Source organism: Choloepus didactylus, chromosome 14 (assembly GCF_015220235.1).
Source record: "Choloepus didactylus isolate mChoDid1 chromosome 14, mChoDid1.pri, whole genome shotgun sequence".
Classification (NCBI taxonomy): Eukaryota; Metazoa; Chordata; class Mammalia; order Pilosa; family Megalonychidae; genus Choloepus; species Choloepus didactylus.
The window spans coordinates 95,664,231-95,691,812 of record NC_051320.1 but is presented as its reverse complement, the minus strand read 5'-3'; the positions used below and the strand labels follow the sequence as shown (position 1 = coordinate 95,691,812).

Here is a 27,582-nt window from a genome sequence, read left to right as displayed (position 1 = left end):
GGGCATATGGCCGTGGCAGAGTTATAGCCCTCTGGAGGGTTATGGGGGTGGGTTGGATGTGATCCTGGAGGTGGGGGGATGGTGGCTTTCTTTGGCCTGGACATTCCTGTGTGGGAGCTGAGAAGACTGGGTGCTGGGTGGAGGAGGATGGGGGAGGACAATGGTGATGTTCAAACAAGTGTGGGCCACAGCCCGTTCTTAGTGAATGTACATCATCATTGGATAGACACGTGCTCTATTCTGAGTTAAATAAAAGGGAGGAAAAGACATGAAGATGGCTAGGCCAGGGTAGTAGCACAGATGAGCACATCTCAGGCCTGAGACCCTTGGCAGCCACAGAATTATTTCAAGAGGTCCTCACATCAATATATATGGAAACAGTTATCACAGGAAGGGTGGCTTCTCTCATTGGGAGCCCAAGAATTATTCTAGATTTAAAAAGAGATCCTCATATTCAAAGTGGGGAACCAGGGGTATAGGTCACAGGTGCTAGAGTGACCAGAGGGGCTCAGTGAAGGAGGAGTGGTCACTGCTGCCCGTGCACCCCCTGTTCCCCTGCACACACCCACGTGCCCCCAACCCCCCATGTGTCCCCTACGTGCCCCCCACATCCCCCTGCATATCTCCACATGCCCTGCATCCTCCCTCCTACCCCCTGCATGCCCCTGCGCATCCTACCTGCCACCCGTGCCTGCCTGGTTGGCTCTCGTGACCCTCAGCTTCGTTGTTAGCACCCACAGCCTTCCCTCACCGCCCTGTATAGAAACAGAGACAGATGCTTCTCTCCCTGAGGACCCTGCTCTTTATCTCGGCTTTTAATAACATGGTTATTTACTTGTTTGCGTTTTATTGACTGCCCACCTCCACTGCATTTAAGATCCATGAGGGCAAAGACGTATCTGTTGCATTCTCTGCGATAAACCCTGTTTCAGCATAATGCCTCCCATATAGTAAGCGTTCAGTAAGTCTCTTTTTTAAATGAAAGAATGAATGACTTTAATAGAACTTGAAAGATGAATAAATTAGAGGAGACATTTTCTAGATAGAGAGGGTACAGTGGGGGGGGGCACGGAGATCAGATGATCGCAGGCAGCAGGATTGTAAAGCTGGGGAGCCTGGCATGGGCCAACCTGCTCTTCTCTGCTGCCTCCAGGAGACGCCTCCCCTCGGGCTTGTTTCCTCAGAGCATCCTTCCTGCTCTTCCTCTGGGTCCAGTTAACTCTCCTCCTCCTGACTGTTGCTTCCAACCCCAGGGTGCTTGCTCTCTTCCACCCAGGCCTCCACGTGGCGGGCCGTCCAGGGAGCAGGGCAATGGGTCAGGGGGTTCTGGTGGCAGAGAGCCCGCGGGAGAGACGGGTCCAGCAGCCACCGGGGGTGGACTCACAGGGGAGAAGAGCTGTGTGGTCCTGGGGATAATCACAGGTTTTAGAGCAGGGGGAGGAGGAGTCAGTGAGATGTGCAGTGACTGAGGCCCAGATGGAGTAGCTCCCTGAGAGGGGGAAGGGAGAGGTGGCTTTCGAGAACTCATGGAGAACCGTTCATAGACCAAACTATTACTCCATGAGAGTGGGATGGGAGGAGTTGACCTTAGAGAGCTGAAGAGAACCTTTCACTAACCAAATAGTGGTGGTTTTTGAGTTGAACTGCCACTGATTTTGATGGACATGAGAGAGAATAGTATTGTTAGCTATGAATTCACCAAGGGACTCAAAAATGAGGTTGTTAGAAATGGTTTCTCACACACTCTAATAAAAAGCAAAATTATCATAACTTTGTAAAATAAATCATGTATATTTGGCTTATTGAATAGCCTAATCAGGAGTTCCTATTTTAGGCCAAGATAGTTTCACTTTTTACAATGTAACTCTATGCCCATATGGTGTGAAACTACAGTGCAAATTAGGTTTTTACATGCAGTCCGTTCTTCAAAACCATGGCCAGTGAAACTTCAGCTAATAAAAAATTCACGTCTGCTCCTGGTTTCTTCCAGAACAGCCTTATAGAATGGCTAGGTCAATTGACCTTTGCCTTTCCAAAAATAGGTTGGGTTACTACATTTGCTTTTCCAAAGGCCATTTTGTTTCCCTTGCCTCTTTTTTCCTCTGTATTTAGATTTCTAGAGGATTGTTTTTGGTTAACTCTCAAGGTGAAGTGTTGAAAGAGTACCTTATTGTATTTAGTGACACCTAAGCTGCAGATCAGTGGCAAAATCAGAATCTGAATGCCCGTACCTCAAATATGTAGGGTACTTTAAATTTTCATCTCTTTGATGTCTAGTGCCGGAGGTGCATTAAAACAACCAAAAAACTATACAGCAAAACTAACATGTCAAACTCAAGTTGAGGGACATTGTACAAAATTCTGGCCATTTATTTTCCAAGGTGTCGGGTTGTGAAAAACGAGGTTCAGACCTGGAGGCTGTCACAGATTGGAAGGGACTAAGTGCAGCGTGCTGTGCCAGATGGGGACCTGGGGCAGAGAGGGGACATGGATGGACAAGCTGGTGACATTGGAATAAAGGCTGTGCTTTAGTGAATGGTTTCTTAGTTTTAACAGATGGGACCATAATTCGTGAGACATTGAGAGGAGGGGAAGCTGGGTGAAAGGGATTGTGGGAACTCTGTGTTTGCAACTCTTCTGTAAATCTAAAATTAGGTAGCAAGTCAAAATAGCCAAATATTAATCGAATACAATTTTCAGTAGAAATATTATTTCAGAACTAGAAATGTTAATAAATACTGTTTTTTAAAGTATATCTGTATAGTTCACAAGTAGTAAAGAGCTATCAGAAATACTTAATTTTAGTCTTGGAAGGAATAGAGATCATTTTCATTTCTGTTATCAGCAGGTCGTCACTTCAGATTTAATATTTTTGTCAAGCACAGAAATTCATGGCTCGGAACAGTTGCTCAGCAGTCACTTGTACATCTGCTGTGTGCCAGGGTGGAGAAAACTCTGCTTGGAACACTTTTCATCTCTCATCCAGTATAGCCATTCGTATATGTATTTAGCATTTCATGGGTGGCTAGATAAAGTATTCCTCAATGTGTTCTTAGCTTATTATTCTTTTATTGCAGCTTTTCTTTAGTATTACATTATGACCTTTTCATCTGGTAGCACCTGATAACATTATGATGACTAATGTGAAATTAACATTTCTGTAGTTCAAAATGACAGTTTCTGGTAATGCAACCTCATAATACTGCTTCATTTTGAAGAAGTATCACATTCTTAGCAGTTTTCTCTCTGCAAAGGAATTGATCTAAAATTCCATAGATAACATGCCTTATTTCCTAAATCTGGGCAAGAACAGACTATATAAATAGGGGTGAAATGCAATACAAAACATTGTTCATTCCAGTTCTGAAACTGTGTTGATATAATAGTAAGAGATTCTAGGAAGTTAGTGAGATTTTGAAGATATTTTATCCTCATGAGAAGTTAGGAAAGAAGTAATACTTTCTAATGTAAGAACTAATACTTTCTAAAGTATCCTTATAAAAACTAATTTCAGGGCTCCTTTCAGATAGCTTAAGATTTTCTAGGTCTCATCAAGCACTGAGCATTGTCTGGAATTCACAGTTCTCTGGACTATGAGAAAGCTTGAGGGCTCACTCTTGGCCAAGTTACTCCTTTTAGCTGACAACAAGCCAGAGAGTTGTTTCTGTTTCCCTAGGAAACTAACCCTGAGTGAATATTCTTGTCCTCTACTCCAGCTGCTTGAGCTCATTGTGGTTTTTTGTTCATCACTGTGACTCCTGTTTCTTAGCTTGGTGATGTGTGTAAGGAAGACGAGCCAGCCAAAGCAGCATACTGAAAACTGGCTCTTTCCCTCCCATATTCAATTAGATGAGACAAATACAATAACATTACAGCTTGGACCATCTGCCTTTTAACACTGCATAGTTACTATTTTCAGACACATTTGCCCAGTTTTTCAGAAATCTTCTAACTGATTAAATTGTCAGGGTGAGCAGTTTAGTTCCTTATCATCATACACATTCCGTTTATAAATGCTTTGGTTAGGAAAAGGGGGAACAAACTGAATCACCTCACTTTGCATTTAGAATGGGGCTGATTGCATCAATCCTGGTAGGAAAATAGTCCACATTTTCTTTTATATTACATTTCTTAGTCATCATCAGACACTGTTGCAAAGAAATGAGAGCTTGACTTAAAGAAAACAAAAGGTACAGAACTGTTGGGTTGGGTTTGAAGGGAGCTAAGGGTAAAAAGTTCCACAGGACTTAGCTGTGGATCTTGTGGGAGGAGGAAGAAAGAGCAGGCCTGGCACCAGATTTCTATCTCACACACCTAAGTGGTCAGGAGACGAATATTGCAGAAGAAGCAGATTTAGGTTGCACTGGTAGTGATCCATTCAGCTGCATAAATACTGAGCTTGACGTGTCTTAAGTGCATGGAGATAGGAGGGGGGGTAAGGTGAGTGAACAGATTCAGAGTAAATAATAGCTGCAACAGGGCAGCAAATCCGTCAGGGCTTGGTCAGGGATGGCTTAGCACCCAGCACGAGGGTCTAGGCCCGAGTCTTCCCAGCAACCCTTGAAGATACTCTGCCATTATCCTCCATTTTACAGATGAGAAAACTGAGGCACAGAGACGATAAAAATCACCCAAAATCTTACAGTTACGTAGCAGAGCAAGGATTGCAACTGAACCAGTCATTACTAAGACAAAGCTGGTAGGAAAAATTGTCATTAATTGTCATTCATTAAAGCATATGAATTAACATTCCTGTTTTCCTTGCTGCAAGGGGTAGGCTCTTGGATGGTAACAGTTGAGTGGAAGGATGAAAGGTGTCAGTAACAGAGAGAGCTAGAGGCAGAGCATCCCTGCAGATTGGGCAACAAGCACCAGAGGCTCCAACCGGAAGACTGGGCGTGTTTCAAGGAGTAGATGGAGGCTAGTATACCAGACCGTAGTGGGCTGGGGAGGCCGACAGGAGGCAAGTCAGGGGACAGATCACACAGGAACCATTTGGTGGGTCTAAAACGTTATCCTGCATACCTAAATGTGTCAGCTGGGGAGTAGCGTGGCTTGGTCAATGTTTCTAGAAGAGCAGCTGGCTACAGTGTGTCACATGGATTGTGTGGGTACATGGGGGCCGCTGCAGAAATCCAGGCAAGAGTGGTTGGTGCCAGTGCAGGTGGGAAGCAGTGGAGAGTTTGCTGCTTCAGAAATAGCCCACATAGGACTTGGGCTGCTGAACAGGATGCTTAGGGGGTGGGGGAAGAAGAAATCAAAGCTGACTCCTGGGTTTCTGGCTTGAGCAACTAGGAGATTCGCTGAGATGGGGAAATCAGATTTGGATGGATATAAATCACCTTTTCTCTTGGTGGCATGTTAGGTTTCAGAAGTCTGTGGGAAATCTGAGTGGAAATGTCTAGGCCATTAAATATAGATGAATCTAGAGCTCAAGAGGAGGTTCTAGTTCCTTGGGTTTAAGAGGGACATAGAGTAACACATTTTAGATGACATATTTTTAAAAACATTGAACGAATGAACACCTATAAGTGTGTAGTATTATTAGGAGTTAGTTTTAAATTGTCAGCTATTTGAGACTTAGGTCCAAAGCAGAAAATAATGGCCTGCTGCGGAGCTGGCTTCTTTTCTGGACATCTTTGAGTTAAAGTTTTGTTCCTAGAGTCATGAATGAATATATCAGCTTTCTATTAATGTTAATTGAAGTTCTTTGCTGCTGTGTTTGGATCTGCGTACTCTTTTGACAACCATTCTTTGCAGCTGCTACTGTATTCTGATACGTCACATCATAGCTTCAGGGACGAGTTTTAAGGCATTCTAGGGCTTTGCTAGACTTGTTTTCTAGTTGCTGGTAGGGGGCATTTCTTGTGATCAGAACATCACATCAGTTTGTGGAGGCCATATGCTCTATGGCAAGCACTTGGTATGAAAGGAAGCTGAACTATTTTGCCACTTACGTGCTAAAAAGTGAACATGCATTCAGTTACAGGAAGGAGCAGATTTTATTCCTCCGTTTTGATTATCTGAGAGGGGCCAGAATCCAAGTCGTTCTGGTAGAGTCATGCATTTGTTCCTCCTTGAGCAGCCCCTTGAGTCCCCACTGTGGGCCACACTCTTTTTCTTGATGCTCTTAGGATGACAAGATGACTCTGGCTCCCTTCTCACCCACAAGGACCTGACCGACCTTCCGGGTGGGTTTGCAGGGCGGGGCGGGGCCACAGTCCTCTATAAAGACTAGCGTGAAAAGTATTCTAAGTGCCGTGTTTAAAAATACATTCAAGGTGAGATGAGGCCGGAAGGACAGGGTAGCTTTTTCTTCCTCGTGCTCCCTGGAATGGCTTCTAAGAGAAAGAGATGCTCGTGCTGGCCATGTAACTTTCTACAAAGAGGCCGCCCTCTGAGTCTCCACTTGCTCGCTTACCTGTGAGGACTACTTTCTGCCCCTGCAGGGTCCCTGTGAAGACGAATGGTTCGTTTCCATGGAGGAGTCTGCTGGCGTGTCTTCTGGCTCCCTCGTGTGTGTTTCATCTGTGCCTAACTGCACTGTGCCCAGAATTGATCCTCTCCCTCCTCTCGCCTTGAGCGAGGGTCAGGAAGCCTTTTCCCCAGCCATACCCTGCGTTTCTTGAGGATAAGGCGGCTGGTGTCACTTTTACATCCAGGACCAGGCTCAAGTAGAGCCTCCGCCCTGCCTGTCCGTCCCCTACAGGTCGTCCTAATGGTTCCCTTTTCTGCTCTTCATCCTCACTGCCGCTGCCACCACTTCCCCAGCCGCCTCCTGCTCTCTCCTCACACCTCCTAGAGCGAGAGGAGCAGACTAGAATTCTCGCACCTCCCTACCACCAGACCAGCCACCTGGCCAGATTCTGCCTGCTCAGTCACTGTTTACCTCTAGTCAAAGAGGGGCCCCTCTTCCCATCGGATTTGTATCCACTCATTTGTGCTCTGGATTCTATTCTCTCCTCCCCAGCATCATCAGTTTCTCCCTCTCCAGGCATCATTCCCATTGGTTTTCAAGTAAGTTATTATTAGCCCTGATTTTTAAAAAATGCTGTTCCCATGCTTCTTGTTTTGTCTCTCCCATTTTAATGCTCCCATTTACCATGAAACTACTTGAAGGAGTTGTATACATGAGCTTTTCCCACATCTCTCCTCCTTCTCTCTTCAATATAATGTGTCTTCTGTCTCCAAATGATTCTTATTGGGACCCCAGTGGGCTCCCTCTTGCCCCTTTAGCTGCTTTCCAGCATCATCCTTCTGGCCACATTCAGCAGTTGTCCAGCAGCTCCTTGAAACATCTCTTTCCCTCCTCCTCTTCCCCCCGACCTCACATTCTCCTAATTGTCCTCCTGCCTGACTCGCTTTGGCCCTTTCTTCTTTCCTGCCTCCACTTGAGGGGTGGGTGCCCTCCTGTAAATGCCTCTGCTGGCGACTGAAATTTGTCTCTGGCCCCTTCCACTCCTGAGCTCCAGTCTTGTTTCTGGCTCTACTTGATGGTTCCAGCTGGAAGACTTAGGGATCACAGACATTCCTGGAATTAACAGGACTCTGTTTTCCTCACCATATCTGTCCCTTCTGTTTACCCATTTGTTCCACCCAAAAATCTCATTGTCCTCGATCACTTGCTACCCCAAGTGTAGTTATCCAGTGTTCCAGATGTGCCTATTTCTTTCCTCCTCCACCATATGGTCCACACCCCCAGTGTCTCTTGCTGAGGCTGGCACAGGAAGCTGCTGGTCTTTCTGCTCTCACCCTTACAGCCCCACCTCCACCCCATCCGCTCTCTATGCAAGAGCCAGAGCCATCTTTTTAACACGAAGATCATCGGCCGTGATTAGCCCCCCTCACCTGCTCTCTCGATTCTCTGACCTCTTGTCCTACAGTGTCTGTCCTCAGCCTCTCACACAGGTCCTTTCCATTGCAGAGACTGCAGCGCCTCCATGATAGCATGTTTCCCACTCCAGCCACAGCTCCTGTCTCCCCAGCCCTCTTGGTGGCCCCTTACCCCACTCAGACAATCCAGCCACTTTCTCTGGAACCTACTCCAGGCAGATCTGCCCCTCCACACTCCCACCCTGCCATGCCCTTCTGGTCCACCTCATACCTGCCTCTCTGGCCACCCCTCAGCCACAGTCCCTGGGCCTCCTCATCTCCCTGACCCACTCGGGTCAGCGTGTCACTGCAGGGTGCAGCCCCTTCCCCTCCACTCGGCCTCCCCTCGCTCCCCGCATCCTCTCCTCCAGTCTCTGTGTGCTGTGGACCCCAGGCGTGTGTCCAGCCAAGTCTCTCCCCGAACTCCAGATCTGCCCACAGCGGCCACCTTGACTTCTCCGCTTGGACTCCTAATCAGTACCTCAGACACTCTGTGTTCACAGTGAGCGCCTGGTGTCCTGGCCTTCGCTGCCACACTCTTTCTCCTACAGTTTTTGCCATTTCTGTCCAATGGCAGCTCTTAGCTATCCGCCTGTCTCGTTGGTCCTAATTTCAAAATAAACCCAGGACCCAGCCACTTCTCCCTGCCTTTCTGCTGCTCTCCTCATGCACACCACCATCACCTCCTCCTGGGTTACCGCGGTGGCCTCCTCCTGGGCTCCTACCTATGCCGTTCCCAGCAGGCTGCGAGGGTGTCCCGTTAGAGTTGCTGCTGGACCGCATCTCCCCTGCCAGGGCCATCCAGGGACTTTCTGTCTCATCAGTGTCGCATTCTCACCGAGGCCTGCGTTTTCCCTCCGCTCTCACCTCAGACCTCATCATTACACCCCCCCCCATAATGACACAGATTATCTATTATCATCTGTTAACAAGCAAAGAGGCAACTACCATATACTTTTCATCACTTATTCTTGACCCCACTGACCTCCTCCAGGTTCCTCACACACAACAGGGACTCTGGACTTGCTGTTGGGAAAGCTCTTCCCTCTGCTTTCCATGGCTTTTAGGAACACTTTTCCCCTGTCTTAGAGAATACACGTGTTCATGATATATAAATAGAAAATTCAAATGAGCAAAAACGGACAGAAAATCACCTACGATCCCACTACACAGGAAAAAGCCCTCATTGGTTTCTCTCCTTCACATCTGCACTGATGCGTGTGCTCACAAGTGCATGTGTGCACTCCAGTCTCAGCACGTGTGCTCCTCCTAGAGGGTTCAGTAGTGTACACACAGGCTGCTTCCTCACCACTTTCCCAGTACATATTTAATGTCAGTAAATTCATTCTTCAAAACAGTTTTTAGGACTGCACAGGACACTGGGTAGAAACACCGTAACTTACGCAGCCAGCCCATGGGTGACACAAGCGGTTCTGTGGTGAACCTCCTTGTTGCTAAATCCTGGCACATACCTTAAATAATTTCCAAAGAGTAATGTCCTGGAACGTGAATTGCTGGATCAAGGGCTGCGGCTCCTGAAGGCTTTTGATTGGTGTTGCCAAATTGCCCTTCAGAAAGGTTGTACCCATCCACCCTCAGCAGTGGGGGATGTGAGCGCCTTCCCGTTGGCAGCCCCAGGCCATGTGCGTAGAGAGTACCTGTGTTTCAATGCTGAACTTTTACCACATGTTCTAGTAAGCAGATTTCTGTTTATGAAATAAAACTCTGATAAATAAGTTTATAGTTATTGACAGGTATGACATTTCTTAGTAATTTGAACGTTGGTATTATTAAGTGGCAGGTAGGAAAGCAGTCATACTTGATGTTAGCAATTGTTGCTGTGGTCTGTTAATCATTGCTGGCCCTAAAAAGATTTTTCATAATTTCATCATACAGGCCAAAACACTAAGAAAACTGATCCAACAAACATTTAGACAATTTGCCAACCTTAATAGAGAAGAAAGTATTCTGAAGTTCTTTGAGATTCTATCCCCAGTGTACAGATTTGATAAAGAATGCTTCAAATGTGCTCTTGGTGTAAGTATGGGGACATGGGAGATGGTAGAATAGGTTTGATTTATTTTGTCTTTTCTTAATGTATATATATAAATTTCTAGTTGAGAACTAATTTGTGTCACATTTTTAACATCATGAGATTATTATTCTGTCATTTTACATTGGGGATGTAAATGTATCACTGTGAAAATAAATTATCTTTTTAAAGTAGCATGCTTATATTCATAAATCAGTTTTTTATTCCAGTCCTAGTGGTTTGTCAATTAACTCTTCCCTAAGGGCTAGTTTGCCTATTCAGATAATTTTCCCAAAGAAACCATTCACTTCAAACATGCTGGAATAAGCACCATGTATTGCTATCTAGGCTCAACAGATACTGGATTGATGAAGTTATAAATATTTTTTCTTATTTGGTTAGGTTAATAGCAAACTATTCATGATTCTTTATGTAAAATAATTCTTGTTTCTTCTTTTACTTTCTTTCTTCACCTGTTTGACCTCCAAAAGTCAAGCTGGATTATTTCTGTGGAGCTGGCAATTGGCCCAGAAGAGGGGATCAGTTACCTGACCGACAAAGGCTGCAGTGTAAGTGCACTTGTGCTGCCGGGCAGCAGGCGAACTCACACTGGACTTGACTCCAGACACAGCAGAATCAAATTAGGAAAACGGGGCGTTTAGGGAAAAATCATTCTGCAGTTAAATCTTTCCACAGCAGGATGTTTGATGCTCAGTGGAGGAGAGAGTAAGGGGAAGTCTACACCTTTCTTGAAATTCTTTAGCATTCTTTGGTTTTGGAATGAAAGGAATGATACGAATCATATATGTTAATGAAAGCTGAATGGGGTGGTTGCCGTTTATCTGCAGAAATTTTAAATACTAATTTCTTTACTAAATTCTATATATGGTGAATGTATTTGTGCTTGTATCCTATCCTTTGTAATAGCCTCTTCAGGCTATTTCCAGAAAAAACATTTCATATATTCGCAGTTCTCAAAACCCTACTCCATTCAGGTCACTTGACTGAGACAGTAACCTCCATCAGATAACAAGCCGCAGCCTGTCCCCTCCTGCTGCCACACCAAACCTTCCTTTCCTTTTCCTGTTTGTTTCTGTTTCATCCATTTAACAAGTATTATTGGGCACCTGCTTTATGCCAGTCACCATCCAGGGGTTTGAGATACAGCAATGAGCAGAGGCCCTACCTTTATGGAGCTTGTAATTGGAATAGGAAAGCATCAACAAAAATCTGTGATATAATGGGATGATGCACTGGAAGGTGATCGGGGCACCCTGGCTGAAGGAGAGTGCTCTTTTTCACTTGTGTAGTTTTATGTTTGAACTTCTTTATTTATACATTCACCCTTACACATACTTTTACATAAATTCATAAATGTGACCAAACTATGTCATGCCACACCTGTTTTTTTTTGTTTGTTTTTTTTTTGTTTTCCAAATGCAGTCTTCCTTTTCCCTTTTCTTCTTTGCTTGGCTTGTGCTTCCACCATTCCTTTCTCTTCAAGACTTCCCTGTTCCCTCCCTTTAACTCCTTCCTCCCATACACACATGTAAATGGCCCAGTGATTAGCCTACTGTGTTTTTCTCCTTGCTTTTGTTCTGTTATTCAAAATGAACTCATCATTAGGCCTGCTCTCCACTGTCTTGGAAAGCTTACTGCAAGAAACCTGCAGAAATTCCTTCCAGTCCACCCTGCCTCTGTCCCTTCTCGCTATTGGCAGTAGATGGAGCCCCCACAGACAGTGACAAAGTAAATATTCTTTTATATTTATCTTTATGTACTAGTGCTTTCTTCTCCTGATGGAATAGATTCCCAGGGATGGAACTGCAGGATTCCTTCAAAGGGATTTAAATTTTTTTTTTTTTTTATTAAATTCAGTTTTATTGAAATACATTCACACACCATACAATCATCCATGATATACAATCCACTGTCCACAGTATAACATAGTTATGCGTTCATCACCACAGTCTAACTCTGAACATTTTCCTTACATCAGAAAGAACCAGAACAAGAATAAAAAATAAAAGTGAAAAAAAACACCCAAATCATCCCCCCATCCCACCCCATTTGTCCTTTAGTTTTTATCCCCATTCCTCCACTCATCCATACACTAGATAAAGGGGGTGTGGTCCACAAGGTCTTCACAATCACACTGTCACCCCTTGTAATCTACATTATTATATAATTGTCTTCAGGAGTCCAGACTGCTGGGTTGGAGTTTGGTAGTTTCAGGTATTTACTTCTAGCTATTCCAATGCATTAAAGCCTAAGAGGTGTTATCTACATAGTGCATAAGAATGTCCACCAGAGTGACCTCTCGACTCCATTTGGAATCTCTCAGCCACTGAAACTATTTCGTCTCATTTTGCATCCCCCTTTTGGTCAAGAAGATACTCTCAGTCCCACGATGCCGGGTCCACACTCATCCCTGGGAGTCATACTCTGCGTTGCCAGGGAGATCCACAACCCTGGGAGTCGGGTCCCACGTAGGGGGGGGAGGGCAGCGAGTTCACCTGTCGAGATGGCTCAGTTAGAGAGAGAGAGGGCCACATCTGAGCAACAAAGAGGCACTCAGGGGGAGACTCTCAGGCACCGTTACATACAACTTTAGACTTTCCTTTGTGGTGATGAGCTTCATAAGGGCAAGTCCCATGCTTGAGGGCTCAGCACATCAAACCGCCAGTCCCAATGTCTGTGACAACATACGCTAGGGGATCAGCATCTTAAAGTTTAGAGATAGGCCTTACAATTCAGGGATAGAGTTAACTGCTGTAAGAGCTTACAATCTAGGGACTATTACAATTATTGTGTCCACGTTAGGCTATGTTCTAAGATTCAATTCTGAGTTTACACATTGTAGTTAGTCCATATTAGTGAGGCATCATCCCTCTCACCATGTTTTCTCCAACACTTTTACTCCTATATATATATTTTCCTACAATTTTATAGAGTTATATTCACATACCATACATTTATCAAAGGGATTTAATTTTAATAGAAGCTGCCAGACTGCATTTCAGAAAGGCTGAGAAATTTCACATTGTCACCAGCAATGCTTGAAAGTACCATTTTCCCATGCACCTGTAAGCAGTAGTTTTAATGGCTCTTTTTAACTTTTCCTTTTTATGGCTGCAAAGTGACATTTCATGGTTACTCTTTTGTTCAGTTTAATGTCGCTTGAGCATCTAGTGAGGTGAAGCACCTTTTCATGCCCTGGCCATTTTGATTCCCATCCTGTGCATTTGCTGTTTTACCAACAAGGTTGTCTTTATCTTTTCAGTCTGTAAGCACCCTTTACCCATGAAGTAAGTTAATGTGCTATCCTTCATCTTGTCACAGTATCTTTCCAAATCTCTTATTGGCTGTTGAGGTAAACATACCATTCTCAGAAAACCTGAAGTTCCCTGATCCTGTGCCCCGAGGGTGAGCACTGTCCTGACTTCCGGCATCATCACCTGGCTTTTAAATAAGTGCTGCTGCATCAGTGGATATCCATCCAGGAAAACCAATTGAATTTCACCCCTTCATATACCATGAAATCAGTTCCAGATGGATTATAGATCTACATGTGAAAAGTGAAAACTAGAAGTTTTAGAAGAAAACATAGGAAAATATCTTTGTAACTTTGGGGTATGTAGAGATTCCTTAAAGAGGAAATAAAAAGTGTTAACTCTAAAAGAAAATTTCAGTAAATTGGACTTAACTGAAATTAAGAACTTTTCATCAACAGAAGAGTGAATCCTCATGTAAACTGCAGACTTCACTTAATAACAATGTATCAATGTTAGTTCATCACTTTCAGCAAATATACCCTAATGTCACAAGCTAATAATAGCAGAAACTGTGGTGGGGGGAAAGGAAGAAGGAATAGTTAACTTTATGCTCAGTTTTTCTGTAAACCTCAAATGGCTCTAAAAAATAAACCCTATTAATTAAAAACAATAAAAGGAAATAGGAAGAAAGAAAGAAAGGAAAGAAAGAAAGGCAAGCCACTGAGTAGAGAAAGGTACTTGTGATGCATATATTTGGCAATAGACTCTTACCCAGAATAAAGAACCAGTACAGATTACTAAGGAAAGTGCAGTCAACCTGATAAAACATGTCAATGTGGCCAATAAATAAGTGAAAAGGTGCTCAACCTCATAGTCATCACAGAAATGCACATTGAAAGGATATAATACCAAGCATTGACGAGAATGTAGAACAGTTGAACTTTGATGCTCTGCTGGCAAGAGTATAAATTGGTCCAACTACTTCAGGAAACTCTGTGGCATTATCTGTCTTTTATTTTATTGATTATGGATTTATTAGTCATAGCCCTTAAGCTAGACCTATAGTCCCTTATATTTTCTTGCAAGATTTTTCTTTGTTGTTTTACGTTTAAATCTTTAATCCATCTGGAATTTCTATTTGCATACGGTACAAGATGGGAATCCCCCTTCTCTTCTGGAGAGAAGACGACTAAACGTGGAGGCCCACTGTTTGGACAAGATCTGGAGGGGGCAACCGCAGCTGCCATCCTCAGTCACTCAAGTGCTTTGTAACTTTGAGTCCATTACTTGAGAGTCTGTGCTTCCATTTCCTCCCTGGTGAAATGGCAGTAGTAATTACAGCTACCTGATAGGGTTGGTCAGGGAATGAAACGTATTAATGCATTTGAAGTACTTGGCTTATGGTCTAGAAACTGTTAGCTGCTCTCATTGTTATGTTGTGGCGGTTGTGGTTGTACAGACTCCCGGTGAGTAGCTCATTGTGTCCGCACAGTTTATTAGGTAATCTAATTTTCCCCTCTGAATCGAACTGCCACCTTTGTAATCCAATTCTGGATCCAGTTGTCTCTCTCTGTACCAATACCATACTTATTAATTGCTGAGGTTTGATAATATGCCCCCACTAGCTCTGTTCTTCATTTGTATAATTTTCCTGATTGATTCCGGTAATTTAGTCTTTCAATACCAAATTAACAGAAAATTTTGTTGAGATTCCAATTTGTATTTTAATTTTATGAAAATTTACATTTTTCGTGATTGTTACCCATCTAAGAATATGGTATGTCTTTCCATATCTTCAGGACTTCTTTTATGTATTTCAATAAGATTTCATAGTCTTTGTCATATAGATCTTTCCTATTAAGCTAATTTATTTGTATTTTACAATTTGGGGATTTACAGTAAATGGATTTTTTTTTTTTTTTTTTTGCTTTGCCGTGTGTATTGGCATATTGTGATCATGGAAGAAGATATTTGACTGTTCTTCAGCTACCAAACATTCAGCAACCATTCATTTTAGTAGGTCTTTTTTTCTTGAAATCTTGGATTTTCTAGGTATATAATTCTGTAATCAGTAAAAAAGAATTGCTTTAACTTTTTTCTCCTAATCTATATAAATATTTTCTTTTCTTGTATTCCCCAGGGCCTTCAAGATCATGTTAAAAACAGGGTGGCGATGGACAGCCAGCCCTGTCTTGTTCTATATTTTAATTGATGGGCACTAATGTTCCATCATTTAGGATAACATTTGTTATAGGGTTTTAGTAAAGTGTCTTTAATGTTTTTAATGTCTTTAATATTTTAATGCTCTTTTGCTTAGAATTTTTATTGTAAATGGCTGCTAAGTTTAATCAGAGGCCTTTTAGCCTCTCTTGATAAGATCTTGTTTTTTCCTCCTTTAATTTGTTAGTATAATAGATTATGTTGATAGATGTGCTGATATTGAACCATTAAATAACTCCTACTTGGTTATACTGTGTTATTATTTGGAAATATTGACTTTTTATATTTGCTAGTATGTAGAATTTTTGCAGGTTTATTTGTAAGCAAAATGAACCAAGGATTTGTTTTTTTTATATTAGCCTGGTAAGATTTTGGTGTTAAAGTTATTCTGATTTTATCAGGTGAATTTGGGGACTTTTCATGTTTTTTAATGGCCTGAAATGTTTTAAGCCATTGGGTTGCATGTTCTTTAAAGATTAGTTAGAACTGCTCTATGAGACTATGTGGTATCTTTTTCAGTGATAAATGTTGAACCATCTTTTCATTCTCTTCAGTGGCATAACTCTATTCAGGATTTCCACTTCTTATGTTAGTTTTGGTAATTTTTATTTTGTTAGCATATCATCTTCTCTAGGTTTTTACATTACTGCCATAGAGTTCCATCTATAAGTGCTCTTTATTATCTTTCCACTAACTGTGATTATATCTCATCTCATTCCTAAGCTTGTCTGTTTGGGTCTGCCTCTGTTTTCATACTTGGAAAGGTTTTATCTATTTTAGTTGTCTTTTCAAAAGACAATTTTGGGGATTTGTTTTAACCTTTCTATTTTTTTTCCAATTTCATTAATTTCTGTATTTCATTTATTCTCCTTTCCTAGTTTCTTTTAGTTATTTTTATCCTTTTTCTCTGCTATTCCTTTTAAGTAGTTCTTTTAAAAAATTTGTTCTTATTTCATTTAGGGGCCATTTTCTTCTTAAGTATAACTTCTAATGTGTCTTACCAGTTGTCTTAGAGCAGATACTATGCAGTGGGTTGACTTTAACAATGGGAATTTATTCGCTTACAGTTTGAGGCCAAGAAAATGTCCAAGTCAAGACATCGTCAAGGCGATGCTTTCTTCTGAAGGCGGGCTGCCGGCAACCTGTGGCTCCTCTGCCACACGGCAGCGTCTGCTGGGCTCTCCCTTCTCTTCCATACTTCATTGCTTTCAGCTTCTTGCTTCCCTAGCTGGCTTGCTTTCTCTCTGTCTTGCTCGTGCCCTCACTTTCACTCTCTTCATTCTGTTTGTAAAGGACTCCAGTAATAGGATTAAGACCCATCCTGAATGAGATGGGTCACACCTTAACTGAAGTAGCCTTATCAGAAGATCCTGCTTACCACGGGTTCACACCCGCAGGAATGGATTCGATTTGAGAACATATTTTTCTGGGGTACATACAGCTTCATACCACCATACCAAGTTAGGTATGGTTTTCTCCTTTTCATTTCATTTCTATATAATTTGAAATTTCCATTTTCTTTCTCTTTTATCACAGGATTATTTAAGAGCATGTTACTTAATTTTCAAATAGCTCTAGGATCTTTTGTCTCATTTTATTGTTTATTTCTAGTGCTGTTACCTTAGGAACAAAGGGTTTTTTTTTGTTTTGTTTTGTTTTGTTTTATCTTCATTTTATTGAGATATATTCACATACCACGCAGTCATACAAAACAAATCGTACTTTCGATTGTTTACAGTACCATTACATAGTTGTACATTCATCACCTAAATCAATCCCTGACACCTTCATTAGCACACACACAAAAATAACAAGAATAATAGTTAGAGTGAAAAAGAGCAATTGAAGTAAAAAAGAACACTGGGTACCTTTGTCTGTTTGTTTCCTTCCCCTATTTTTCTACTCATCCATCCATAAACTAGACAAAGTGGAGTGTGGTCCTTATGGCTTTCCCAATCCCATTGTCACCCCTCATAAGCTACATTTTTATACAACTGTCTTCGAGATTCATGGGTTCTGGGTTGTAGTTTGATAGTTTCAGGTATCCACCACCAGCTACCCCAATTCTTTAGAACCTAAAAAGGGTTGTCTAAAGTGTGCGTAAGAGTGCCCACCAGAGTGACCTCTCGGCTCCTTTTGGAATCTCTCTGCCACTGAAGCTTATTTCATTCCTTTTCACATCCCCCTTTTGGTCAAGAAGATGTTCTCCGTCCCACGATGCCAGCTCTACATTCCTCCCCGGGAGTCATATTCCACGTTGCCAGGGAGATTCACTCCCCTGGGTGTCTGATCCCACGTAGGGGGGAGGGCAGTGATTTCACCTTTCAAGTTGGCTTAGCTAGAGAGACAGGGCCACATCTGAGCAACAAAGAGGCATTCGGGAGGAGGCTCTTAGGCACAACCATAGGGAGGCCTAGCCTCTCCTTTGCAGCAACCGTCTTCCCAAGGGTAAAACCTATGGTAGAGGGCTCAACCCATCAAACCACCAGTTCCCTATGTCTGTGGTCATGTTAGCAACCATGGAGGTGGGGTAGGCGAATACCCCTGCATTCTCCACAGGCTCCTGAAGGGGGCACTACATCTTTTTTTTTCCTTGTTTTTCTTTTTTTTTTTTAACTTTCCCTTCTTTTTTAAATCAACTGTATGAAAAAAAAGTTAAAAAGAAAACAAACATACAATAAAAGAACATTTCAAAGAGACCATAACAAGGGAGTAAGAAAAAGACAACTAACCTAAGATAACTGCTTAACTTCCAACATGTTCCTACTTTACCCCAAGAAAGTTACATAATATAGCAACATTTCTGTGAACTTGTTCCTACTATACCCATCAGAAATTAACAGACCATAGTCATTCCTGGGCATCCCCAGAACGTTAAATAGCTTATCTGTTGTTCTTGGATTATTGTTGCCCCTTCCTTAATTGCTCTCTATTGCTAGTTCCCCTACATTCTACATTATAAACCATTTGTTTTACATTTTTCAAAGTTCACATTAGTGGTAGCATATAATATTTCTCTTTTTGTGCCTGGCTTATTTCGCTCAGCATTATGTCTTCAAGAGGAACAAAGGGTTTTTAAAACATTTAACTATTTTGAATTTGTTAGGAACTTTATGGCCAAACATGTAATTGATTTTTTTGAATGTTTCATGTAAAAAAATGTCTATTTTCTAATTGAGGTTATGGGAATCTCTGGAATGAACTCCGTATAGCCAAGTCCAAGGGGGTAATTTTGAGTCCTTTTCTACTTTAAAGACCCAGAAGCACTTTATTGACTTCTGATTTACCTTATTCTCTAGCACTGTCTAATAGAAATAATGTGAGCCTCATAATTTTACATTTTAGTAATCACCTTTAAAAAGGTAAAAAGACAAGTGCAAGTAATTTTAACAATGCAGTTTATGCAACCCTATATTTCCAAACTATTATCTTTTCCACATGTAATTGATAAAACAATCAATCGTGATCTTTTATGTTCTTTTTTACCGTACTAAGTCTTTGTGATTCAGTGTTTATTTTATCCTTCACATCTCAGTTTGGATGAGCCAAACGTGCTCGGTAGCCATCCCACGGGACAGCACATCTCTTGAGGCTCCTCAAATGCTGTTTCTGTCTTTTTTGCCTGGATGATGGCTACTTATGTGTCTCATCTCAAATGTCACTTTAGTCTGTATGTATATAGTTGTCGAGCATCTGCTTCTTGCGAGGCAGTAGGCTGGATTTTGTGGGTTCAGTGCAGATTAAACATACGTGGTCCTAACTGTAAGGAGCCCAAGTCTTATTCTCAGTGAAACCTTTTCTGAGGGCCCTCCCAAATCCCCCTTCACCCCACCCCCAGCAAATTAGTTCCCTCTTTATACAGCACCCTGTATTGCTTTGTCATAGCCTTTATCACAATTGTGATTAAATGTTTGCTTATGAAATTATTTGTTTAATGTCCAGACTCATGTAATCTAGAATGTAACTCCCTCGTTGACTGCTGTAGCCCTGTACTTAGAACACAGCCGGGCACCTAACGTGTTCTCACAGTCGGTTCACTCTTGTGCTGGGCAAGGTCCCGCTTCCTTGTGGTTTTGTGATAAATGAGAAAGACATGCAATTCCCACCTTCATGAGGCTTTCCTTCTGGTTGGTAAGATGGAATACAAGGCAGTGGCGTGGGGCAGCTGGAGGAAGAACATGTTTGAGGGAGCAGTCTCTTGACTATGTTGTGTTTGTAATCCCTCCCAGGCTTCCAGGTGGAGATGCCACAAAGCAGGGTGGGTAAATGAGCTCAGAGCCCCTGGCGATGTCAGGGCTGGAGCTGGTACTTAACGCCACGGGACTGGATGGTGTTTGTGTGGCCCTGGCAGCTGGGAGGAAGGATGGGCCTGGCACAGAGCACTTATAGAGTGCACGGGGGGACACCAATAAAAGGAACTGTAAAAGAGGCAGGCGAGGTGGGAGGAAGGCCCGGGAGAGAAGGACATTGCAGAGGGCGCGTGTGCTGCCGCCACCGAGAGGCCCAGTCCAAGAGAGTGGAGAGCGACCGTCGTTTGCGTTCCCATGAGAGGAAGGGAGGCCTTCCCAAACGTGTGTGTACCTGAAAATCAAACTGCAAAGATTGATTTTTGCTGCAAATGGGAGCTGAGTCCAAGTTGTTCATTCCCAATGACATAGTCTGTCCTTGGTGGCACGTTTGGTAGGGAGGGAATTAACGCCTTGCAGTGTTCTAGTAGGAAGAGGCCTTAACCAGGTAGTTGTCTTGAAGAAATGCCTAGAATCACATGCAAAGTGACTTTGTCATGAACTGCTAGAACAATAGAGAGCACATGGGTATATCTTGTCTTTTTAAGAAGGAAAAGGAGTTTATTCTCCTTGGAAAAATGCCCATAGTCTCTCTTGGCCTGTCCTAAGAGTTAAGTCTGTGCAGGAAAGGATCTTTGGAGACCTGCATTATTCCCCGGCTCCATGACACTCGAGTCCTCTATTATGTTTCAGAAACTTGCTCCAACTCAGACTGGGTTGGGTGTGAGCCCAGATCCCTCTCTGTGGGAGTGGGAACAAGAATGGAGCTCCTACCAAGAGTTTCTTAAGATTCCTCCAGGCCAGCAAGCGAGTAAAATCAGGGATCCCCCTCCTTTCCTTGCCTTCTTCTGCTTTTGCTCCCTGTGGTCATTTTGCTTTCATTCCTCCAACTTGCAATTATGATGTCTCCTCGTTGGAAATCAGAGACAAAGAGCAGACACGTCCCTAACTTCAGAGTACGGGAGGCACAGGGCAGGGGGCCGAGAGAGAGGGAGGGGCCCAGAGCTGAAGTGGCAGCACACTCATCTTGTAGCTGCTCTCCAGAAGGAGAGACCCCCGGTGGGGGCTGCGTGGGGAGGGTGACCTGGGAATTTCACAGACAAGTTACAGAAGCAGTAGAGTGAGCTTTTCATCTGTGGTCCAAAGTTGTTGCCTTTTCTTTCCAAAGCCTACTCATCTGGCAGACTTTAATCAAGTGCAGACCATTCAGTACTCAAACAGCGAGGACAAGGAAAGGAAAGGAATGCTGCAGTTGAAAATAGCAGGAGCGCCTGAGGTAAGGGACTTTGGCATTCGTCATTAAAGGAAACCTAAAATATAACAGTATTTTAGGAATAATGATTTTTTTTTTAGGATGATGAAGTTTCATGAATTAGACTCACAGCTTCTCATATACAGTGTTAGATTACAAATGGTAAAGAATAAATGTCCCAAGAATAGAACAGGAGACAGATATAATATCAATCAAGAGTATATTGGGAAGATGATTAAAGAATATCATGAATTACCAAGGAAATCAACTTCTTGGAATTATATTTTAAAAATATACCTTGTTAACGATGTAAGACAGGTATTTCCCAAACTTTCTCCAGTAGTGGTGGTGGTGGTGGTGGTGGTGGTGGTGGTAGTAGTAGTAGTAGTAGTAGTAGTAGTAGTAGTAGTAGTGGTAGTGGTAGTGGTAGTGGTGGTGGTAGTAGTAGTAGCAGCAGCAGCAGCAGCTGATACTTCCTGAGCACTTACAATGTGGCTTGCACTATTCTCACACTTCACCCAGAAGCTGGGAGGAAATGTGCTATTCCCATAGCCCAATAAGGTAGATGTTTTGAGAAACTTGGTTATCCCCATTTTACAGATGAGGAAACTGAGGCACAAGAGTTGGCCAAGGTAGACGGAATTCGTCTACAAGGAATTTGTCTACAAGGTAGACAAGTAGACGGAATTCGTAGCCAGACAGTCTGGATCCAGAGTTGCTAGTGCCTTAAAGACAAGAAGCAGCACACGAAATGATTGTTTGGCAAATACTAAATAATATGTCTACATCTGAAAGATGGACAGTATATATTTGCGTATTAAATCTGGCAGCACAGGCAGTTAGTTTTATTTATGTTTTAAACACATATTTGGCATTCGTCTGTTAACATTCAACAGATCAGAGTTCTTTGGTCTATTTCTGCAGCTTCTCTGGGTGGGTTTATTTGCAGTCCTCCCTGAATTTGCAGGTTCCTGACACTGTTGCTTTCTGCCCTGTGCTTCTTTGAGATCAATGGAACCTAAAGCTCTAGGAAGTCTGATTTTCTGAAGATGTCTTATAAAATTGAAATCTGTTGCAAATTGAAACTTCCTGGGCATATCTCAATAATACTCTTTTTTTAGCACCAGTGTTTTCAGACTGCCCTCCTTTCTTTTTGCTACCTCCCCAAATAATGTTTAGGATAATGCAGGTGAGAGAAGTTGTTCATTTAGTGGTGAATTATGATGATTATATGAATTGGGATATATCTGTATTTGAAAAACAAACTCAGCTCTTATCATTTCCTGGATAACCCTTAAAGAGAGAGGTCTTTAGAAAGTTTTTCAAAATTAGATGTGTTTTATATTGAAAAGAAAGTGTTGTCTAGCCCTTGAGTGTGCATGCAAAAAGTAATGAAATTTTACCAGTTTTCTTTAATATTAGAAAAAATTGATAAAAATGTACTTTGAGTTAGTCTGCTTTAAAAATACGTCATATTTTAACTTACTGTTTATCTTAACTTCTTCTCTTAATGAGAGTGTGTCAGAAGGGCCAGACATTCTGAAGGAAAGTACTTTTTTCATCTCCTTTTGTTCTAGAAAGTGAGTCTTAGTTTAAGTGATTTTTCTGTTTTCATCTGGGTTTGCCTTGTGTCACATATTCTAGGAATAGTGTCCTTAAATATCAGACTTCCTTTTTCATTCACTTCGACAAGTCTTGTTTCACTCCCACTCTTTGCTGTTTTCAAGTGTACATAGAGGTCTGATGTCACAGTGCAGCTGTTCTTTTGATTATTGGAAACAACAATAATGTCTCTTTATTGGTCCTTCTCCCTCTTTAGCCTCTGACGGTGACGGCACCGTCCTTAACCATCGCAGAGAACATGGCTGACTTAATAGACGGATATTGCCGGCTGGTGAATGGAGCTGCTCAGTCTTTTATCATCAGACCCCAAAAAGGTGAGGTTCTGTTTCTGTTTGAGCATTCCTGATGGCATTCCTCTTGAATTGTGTTAGAGAAGCTCACTCCCTGTAGTCTGCAACCCTTCTTTTAGATAACTCTGTACATGCCGTGAAGACCAAAGGAATAACTTGGTGCAGTGTGATGCTGTGTTTGTTTTTTGAGGGGTGATGGTCCAGTTCACACTTGGTACAGGTTGGGCACTGGGTTTGAATAGAGCTTGAAGAAAAAAGTGTTTGTATTTAGAATGTAGTGATTTGAGTTGCATTCTTTCAGTTTATTTTTATTTTCTAGTTCAACATTAGTAATTTTGGAGATTATTTTCTGTGTTGTTTTTTTTTTGTTTAATTGTTCCTTCTAATACATTTTAAATAGAGTCTGTTTCCTGTTTTTCTTAAAAATCTCAAAAGCTTAGTGTAGTAGAATGACAAAATAAGGACTGAGTCATGATGTGAAATCAAAGATTGGGATGAATAAATATCCTGGAAAGAAGAGTGTATCACATAGAAACTGTGGGGGGTTTGCAAGCAAATGGGAAGGTATATTTCAGAGTGCCTGGACTTCTGAAAGAACCAAATGAAAATATTCCCAGCAGGATGATAATGTGTTTCAAATCCCAAATCGGGGCTGTCACCTGTCAAGTACTCTTCCCTCTGGGTCTCGGTCCTCCCCTTGTGCTCCTGGGAGGAGCAAAGACCTGTCAGAAGAGCTGCACCTGCCTGCCACGTGCAGCGTGGAGTCAAGTTCAGCGGATGTCGCTGTGCCTGTTGCTGCCACTTGTAGGGATGTGATTGTGACACAGCATATCAGCCGTGACATTCAGATCCCTTGTCTGTGAAACAAGAATGTTACCTACTTTATGGGGTTGTCCTGTGGATCCAGATGGTAACCGTAAAGCAGCCGGCCCCGTGGCAGGTCAGCACTCTGTAACGGTGTTCGTCACCACCAGGATCCCTTCCCACTTACCTCCCGGGGCTGTGATGCCGCAGAGAATCCTGAAGCACCCGGCCCTGTGTGTCCATGTAAGTGGAGTCAAGTTTAATATTGAAGATGATACAGAAAGGCACAAGAAAAGCAAAAGTACTGAACTGCTCGTCCAAAACAGCAGAAATCCCAGCCTTCCCAGCAGGAAAATACTGTTACAAAGCAGTTTAGTGGGGAGTGGTGAGAGTGTACGGTCTGGGGGGGTGTTTAAGTAGAGAAGTCATTGGAACCTTTGTTTAAAAGGTGTTGTGCTCTGAAAATAATAGCGAAAGCCACAAACCAAAATTCCACTAAGTAAAACACAGGGCTGTATAAGTCAGGATGTTTATTCCACTATGATTAGACCAACAAATCCTATTCATTTGATATTTTTTCCAAAATATGGGATGTAATTCTCATAGTTTTCTTTGTATGAAGTATATTAATGAAGTTGATTTTAGAAATGTCTAAAGCTACTCTCAGTTAAAGCTTTTGCAGGTATAAGCTCTAGATTTTTCACTTTGTTCCTCAAAAAGAGGTATATATCTTGTAAATATTTAAATGTTTTGAGAGAATTCCTTCACCTAAAGATGGTGTTTTGTGCAATATGTTAAGTATGAATGATTGCCTTGAAATGAAGACTAGATGTATGCCTATCTCCTTTGTAGTAAGTAATTTTTATTTTAAAAAGTCCTAACTCAATATCTCGTTACAGAGTAGGTCCATGACCTTCCCTGCAAGAAAGTTCCTTATCGGTTTTGCAGTTTAGGTAAAATTCTTTAGTGAACGCTTAATAGAATTCTCTTCAGAGGAAAAAATTAGGCAAATTGATGTCAAATCATCGTTTCAGCACAGGTGGGTCCCTGTGTCGAGAATGATTGAGGACTGTGCACTGGGGGGAGCGTGCTGCTGAGCATGACGCAAAACCCAGAAGGGAAGCACAAAATTGATGGATTTCGTTATGTAAATACTAAAACACTTCCATAAGCAAAAGGTAACACATTTTTGAAAGGACTCAGGAGAAAGTCTGTGTCGCATACAAGAAGAGCTGAACATCTGTTGTTCGGAGTGTTCTTCCGGCTCATGCGGTGAAAGCCGGCCCAGTATTGAAGCGGCCGCCTCGAAGAAGAAGCACAAATATCCGGTAAACAGAAGACGTGGGTAGCAGAAATTCCATTTCATACTTCTTAGATTGGTGGAAAGACTGATAACATCCATTATTGGCAAGGCTTTGCAAAATGTACTCTTTCACTTGTTTTGTATCAGTGTAAATTTTCAGAGGACAGTTTACCTCTCTGCTGCTTAGTCTGGTATTCTGCCTTCTAGAATTGGTTCTATAGAGCCACTGACGTGAGGATGTTCACTATTACGTCGTTTATTATAGCAAAAAATTAGAAACAACCTAAGTGTCCACACGATGGGAATTAATAAATTGTATCATGCATGATACAATACTACGCAACTGTAGAAAAAATGAGAGGATAGGTCTGTATGTCCAGAATTGAAAACAATCCACACTATAGTTAGTGAAAATAAGGAAGTGAAGAACAATATGGTATTAGCCCTATTTTTGCATTAACTTACATGTAAGCGTATGTATTTATATATATTCAAATGTGTGTTTATAAGCACAGAAGAAGTCTGGAAAGTTAAGTACCCAATTGGACAGTGGATGCTTCTAAGGAAGAGGCAATTGTATTTGAAGCAGGGGAGGGGACTTCAACTTTATCACTTATATTCCATATTATATACCTTTAGGCTTTAGATTTATTACATTGAATATGTATTGATTTCATAATTAAAAACAATAGAAAAATCTATTCAAAAATTAGAATATCTCAAATTCTAAAAATAAAATATGGGGTAATGCAAGTATAAATCCTTTTTATTAAAGAATTTATTCAAATGAATATATTCAAATATATACCACATGATTGACATAAAAAGCCATATGTTAAGTCAATAAAGTCTTTAAAGGAGTGTTAAAAATTAACTCCCAGATTTGAGCATCTTAGTGAGTGAATACTTTTTATGCTGCTGCTGGTATCTGTTGTCATTTTTCTCAGGTTTCTGTTGCCTTCTTTACTTCCTGATTTACTCTCTTAGAATCCTGCATTTGTTCATCAATTTATTCACAGCTTTCTTTCCTTCTGCCCATGCCCAGCTACTTAGGAAGTCTATATTAATAAAAAATTTAATAATGGATTTTTTTCTCTCAGAGAAGTAGAAATTCAAAAAAAAAAAAAACAAAGTGTACTGGTAGAAATCGCAGTAAAGCCTTGTTTGAAAGGCCATATTATTCTTGACACTGTTGGGTGCAGTGTTTTGGCCGGGCTAGTGTTCGTGGGATAATAAACTAATCATCTGGCTTTGTTTGGACTTCCTGGTGTAACTCGGTTATTTTGCTTGAAATTTGGGTGTCCAGAACGCCAGAGAGTGAGGAGATTTGGACTGAAGTCCTGTGAGATAATGGTGTATCAGCAGTGGGTTTTATAAAACCATACAGTATTATTGAAGCTTCACAGCTATCCCTGCAAATTAGGTCATATAATCTCTTTCAGAGGTGAATAAACAGTTGTTTGTAAAGATGAACTTGCTTGTGATTCGAGGTATTCGTTGGATCCAAGGTATTTGCTTGGCATTTGTCCATTTACCAAGCAGTGATCTGAGAACTCGTGAGTGCTAGGTGCTCTGTCTGCTGGGTGGGGGTAGAGGGACCTTTGGGCAGGTTGAATCTCACTGATTCAGTGACACAGTTCACTCTGTGCAGAAGTATGACGCATGATAAGTGCTTTGTTAAGTGCAGCAGGAGCAGAGGAGGGCACCTAAATCAAATGGGATAATCCAAGAAGGATCCCTAGAGGAGACAGTGCTTGAGTTGAGCTTTGAAAGATTAGGGACGGGTGTTCCCACCAGAAGGAAGGGCCCCTTCCAAGTCATGCAATGTGTAAAAGCAGCACCGTGTGTTCAGAAAATGCTGTGGAATAGTACAGGATCAAGGAAAAGGAGAAAATGAGATTGGAGGGTTGGGTGGCCATGCCAGAGAAGCCGTGGCGTTTGACCACGTGTTATTTTGTGAGCACCTACCACTTTCCAGGCACAGTTCTAGGATAGGGGTTTAGCAGTGAACAAAAAAGACAAATTCCCGCGTTCATGGGTATTTCACATAGGTGAGACTGACATACGATAAACAGAATAAATAGTTAATGGACTAAGTAATCAAGTATATGTCAAATGGTGATCTGCTTTATTGAGAAAAATAGAACAGGGAAGAAGGGGATAGAGGTAGGGGATACAATTTTGAGTAAGGTGGTCAGGATGGTCTCCTTAGGAGGGGTGAATTTGCAGGTATTAGAATGATCCCCAAGGATATCTGGGAGGAGTATGCCAGGTCGAGAGGCAGGTGAACCCTGAAGGCCCTGCCTGGGGCATGCATGGAGCCACAAGGCCAGTGCTCACTGGAACGCAAGAGAGGAAAGAGGAAGAGGGTGAGGTGGGGGCCCGAGAGGCACTGGCAGACTCTCGCTTTTCCTCTGGAGGGTTTGAAGAGAGGAGTGAGGTGATCTGACTTGGGTTCAGGAGAGCCCCTCCAGCAGCTGCAGACTGAGGTGGGGCAGCCCAGATGCAGGTAAGTCCTGGGCTTTGCTGGGATTGGACCAGTCCCTGTGGCCAAAGGGATGAGCTCCCTGCTTTCACAGATGGGGCCGCCCACGTGCTGGAACTGCACGCAAGAGTGGCCAGGCC

The 27,582-nt window shown here is 42.2% G+C and overlaps 1 protein-coding gene across 15 annotated transcripts in view; it reads left to right on the top strand.

Annotated features, from left to right (window-relative positions):
* PTK2 (protein tyrosine kinase 2) overlaps nucleotides 1–27,582 on the top strand; it is a 337,628-nt gene that overhangs the window by 197,235 nt on the left and 112,811 nt on the right. For all 15 annotated transcript variants that reach the window (XM_037802716.1, XM_037802714.1, XM_037802719.1 and 12 more), the window contains 4 exons: nucleotides 9,769–9,909; nucleotides 10,396–10,473; nucleotides 20,854–20,961; nucleotides 22,757–22,874. In XM_037802716.1, coding sequence (XP_037658644.1) covers nucleotides 9,769–9,909; nucleotides 10,396–10,473; nucleotides 20,854–20,961; nucleotides 22,757–22,874 — 445 coding nt within the window. The remainder of the gene's footprint in view (nucleotides 1–9,768; nucleotides 9,910–10,395; nucleotides 10,474–20,853; nucleotides 20,962–22,756; nucleotides 22,875–27,582) is intronic.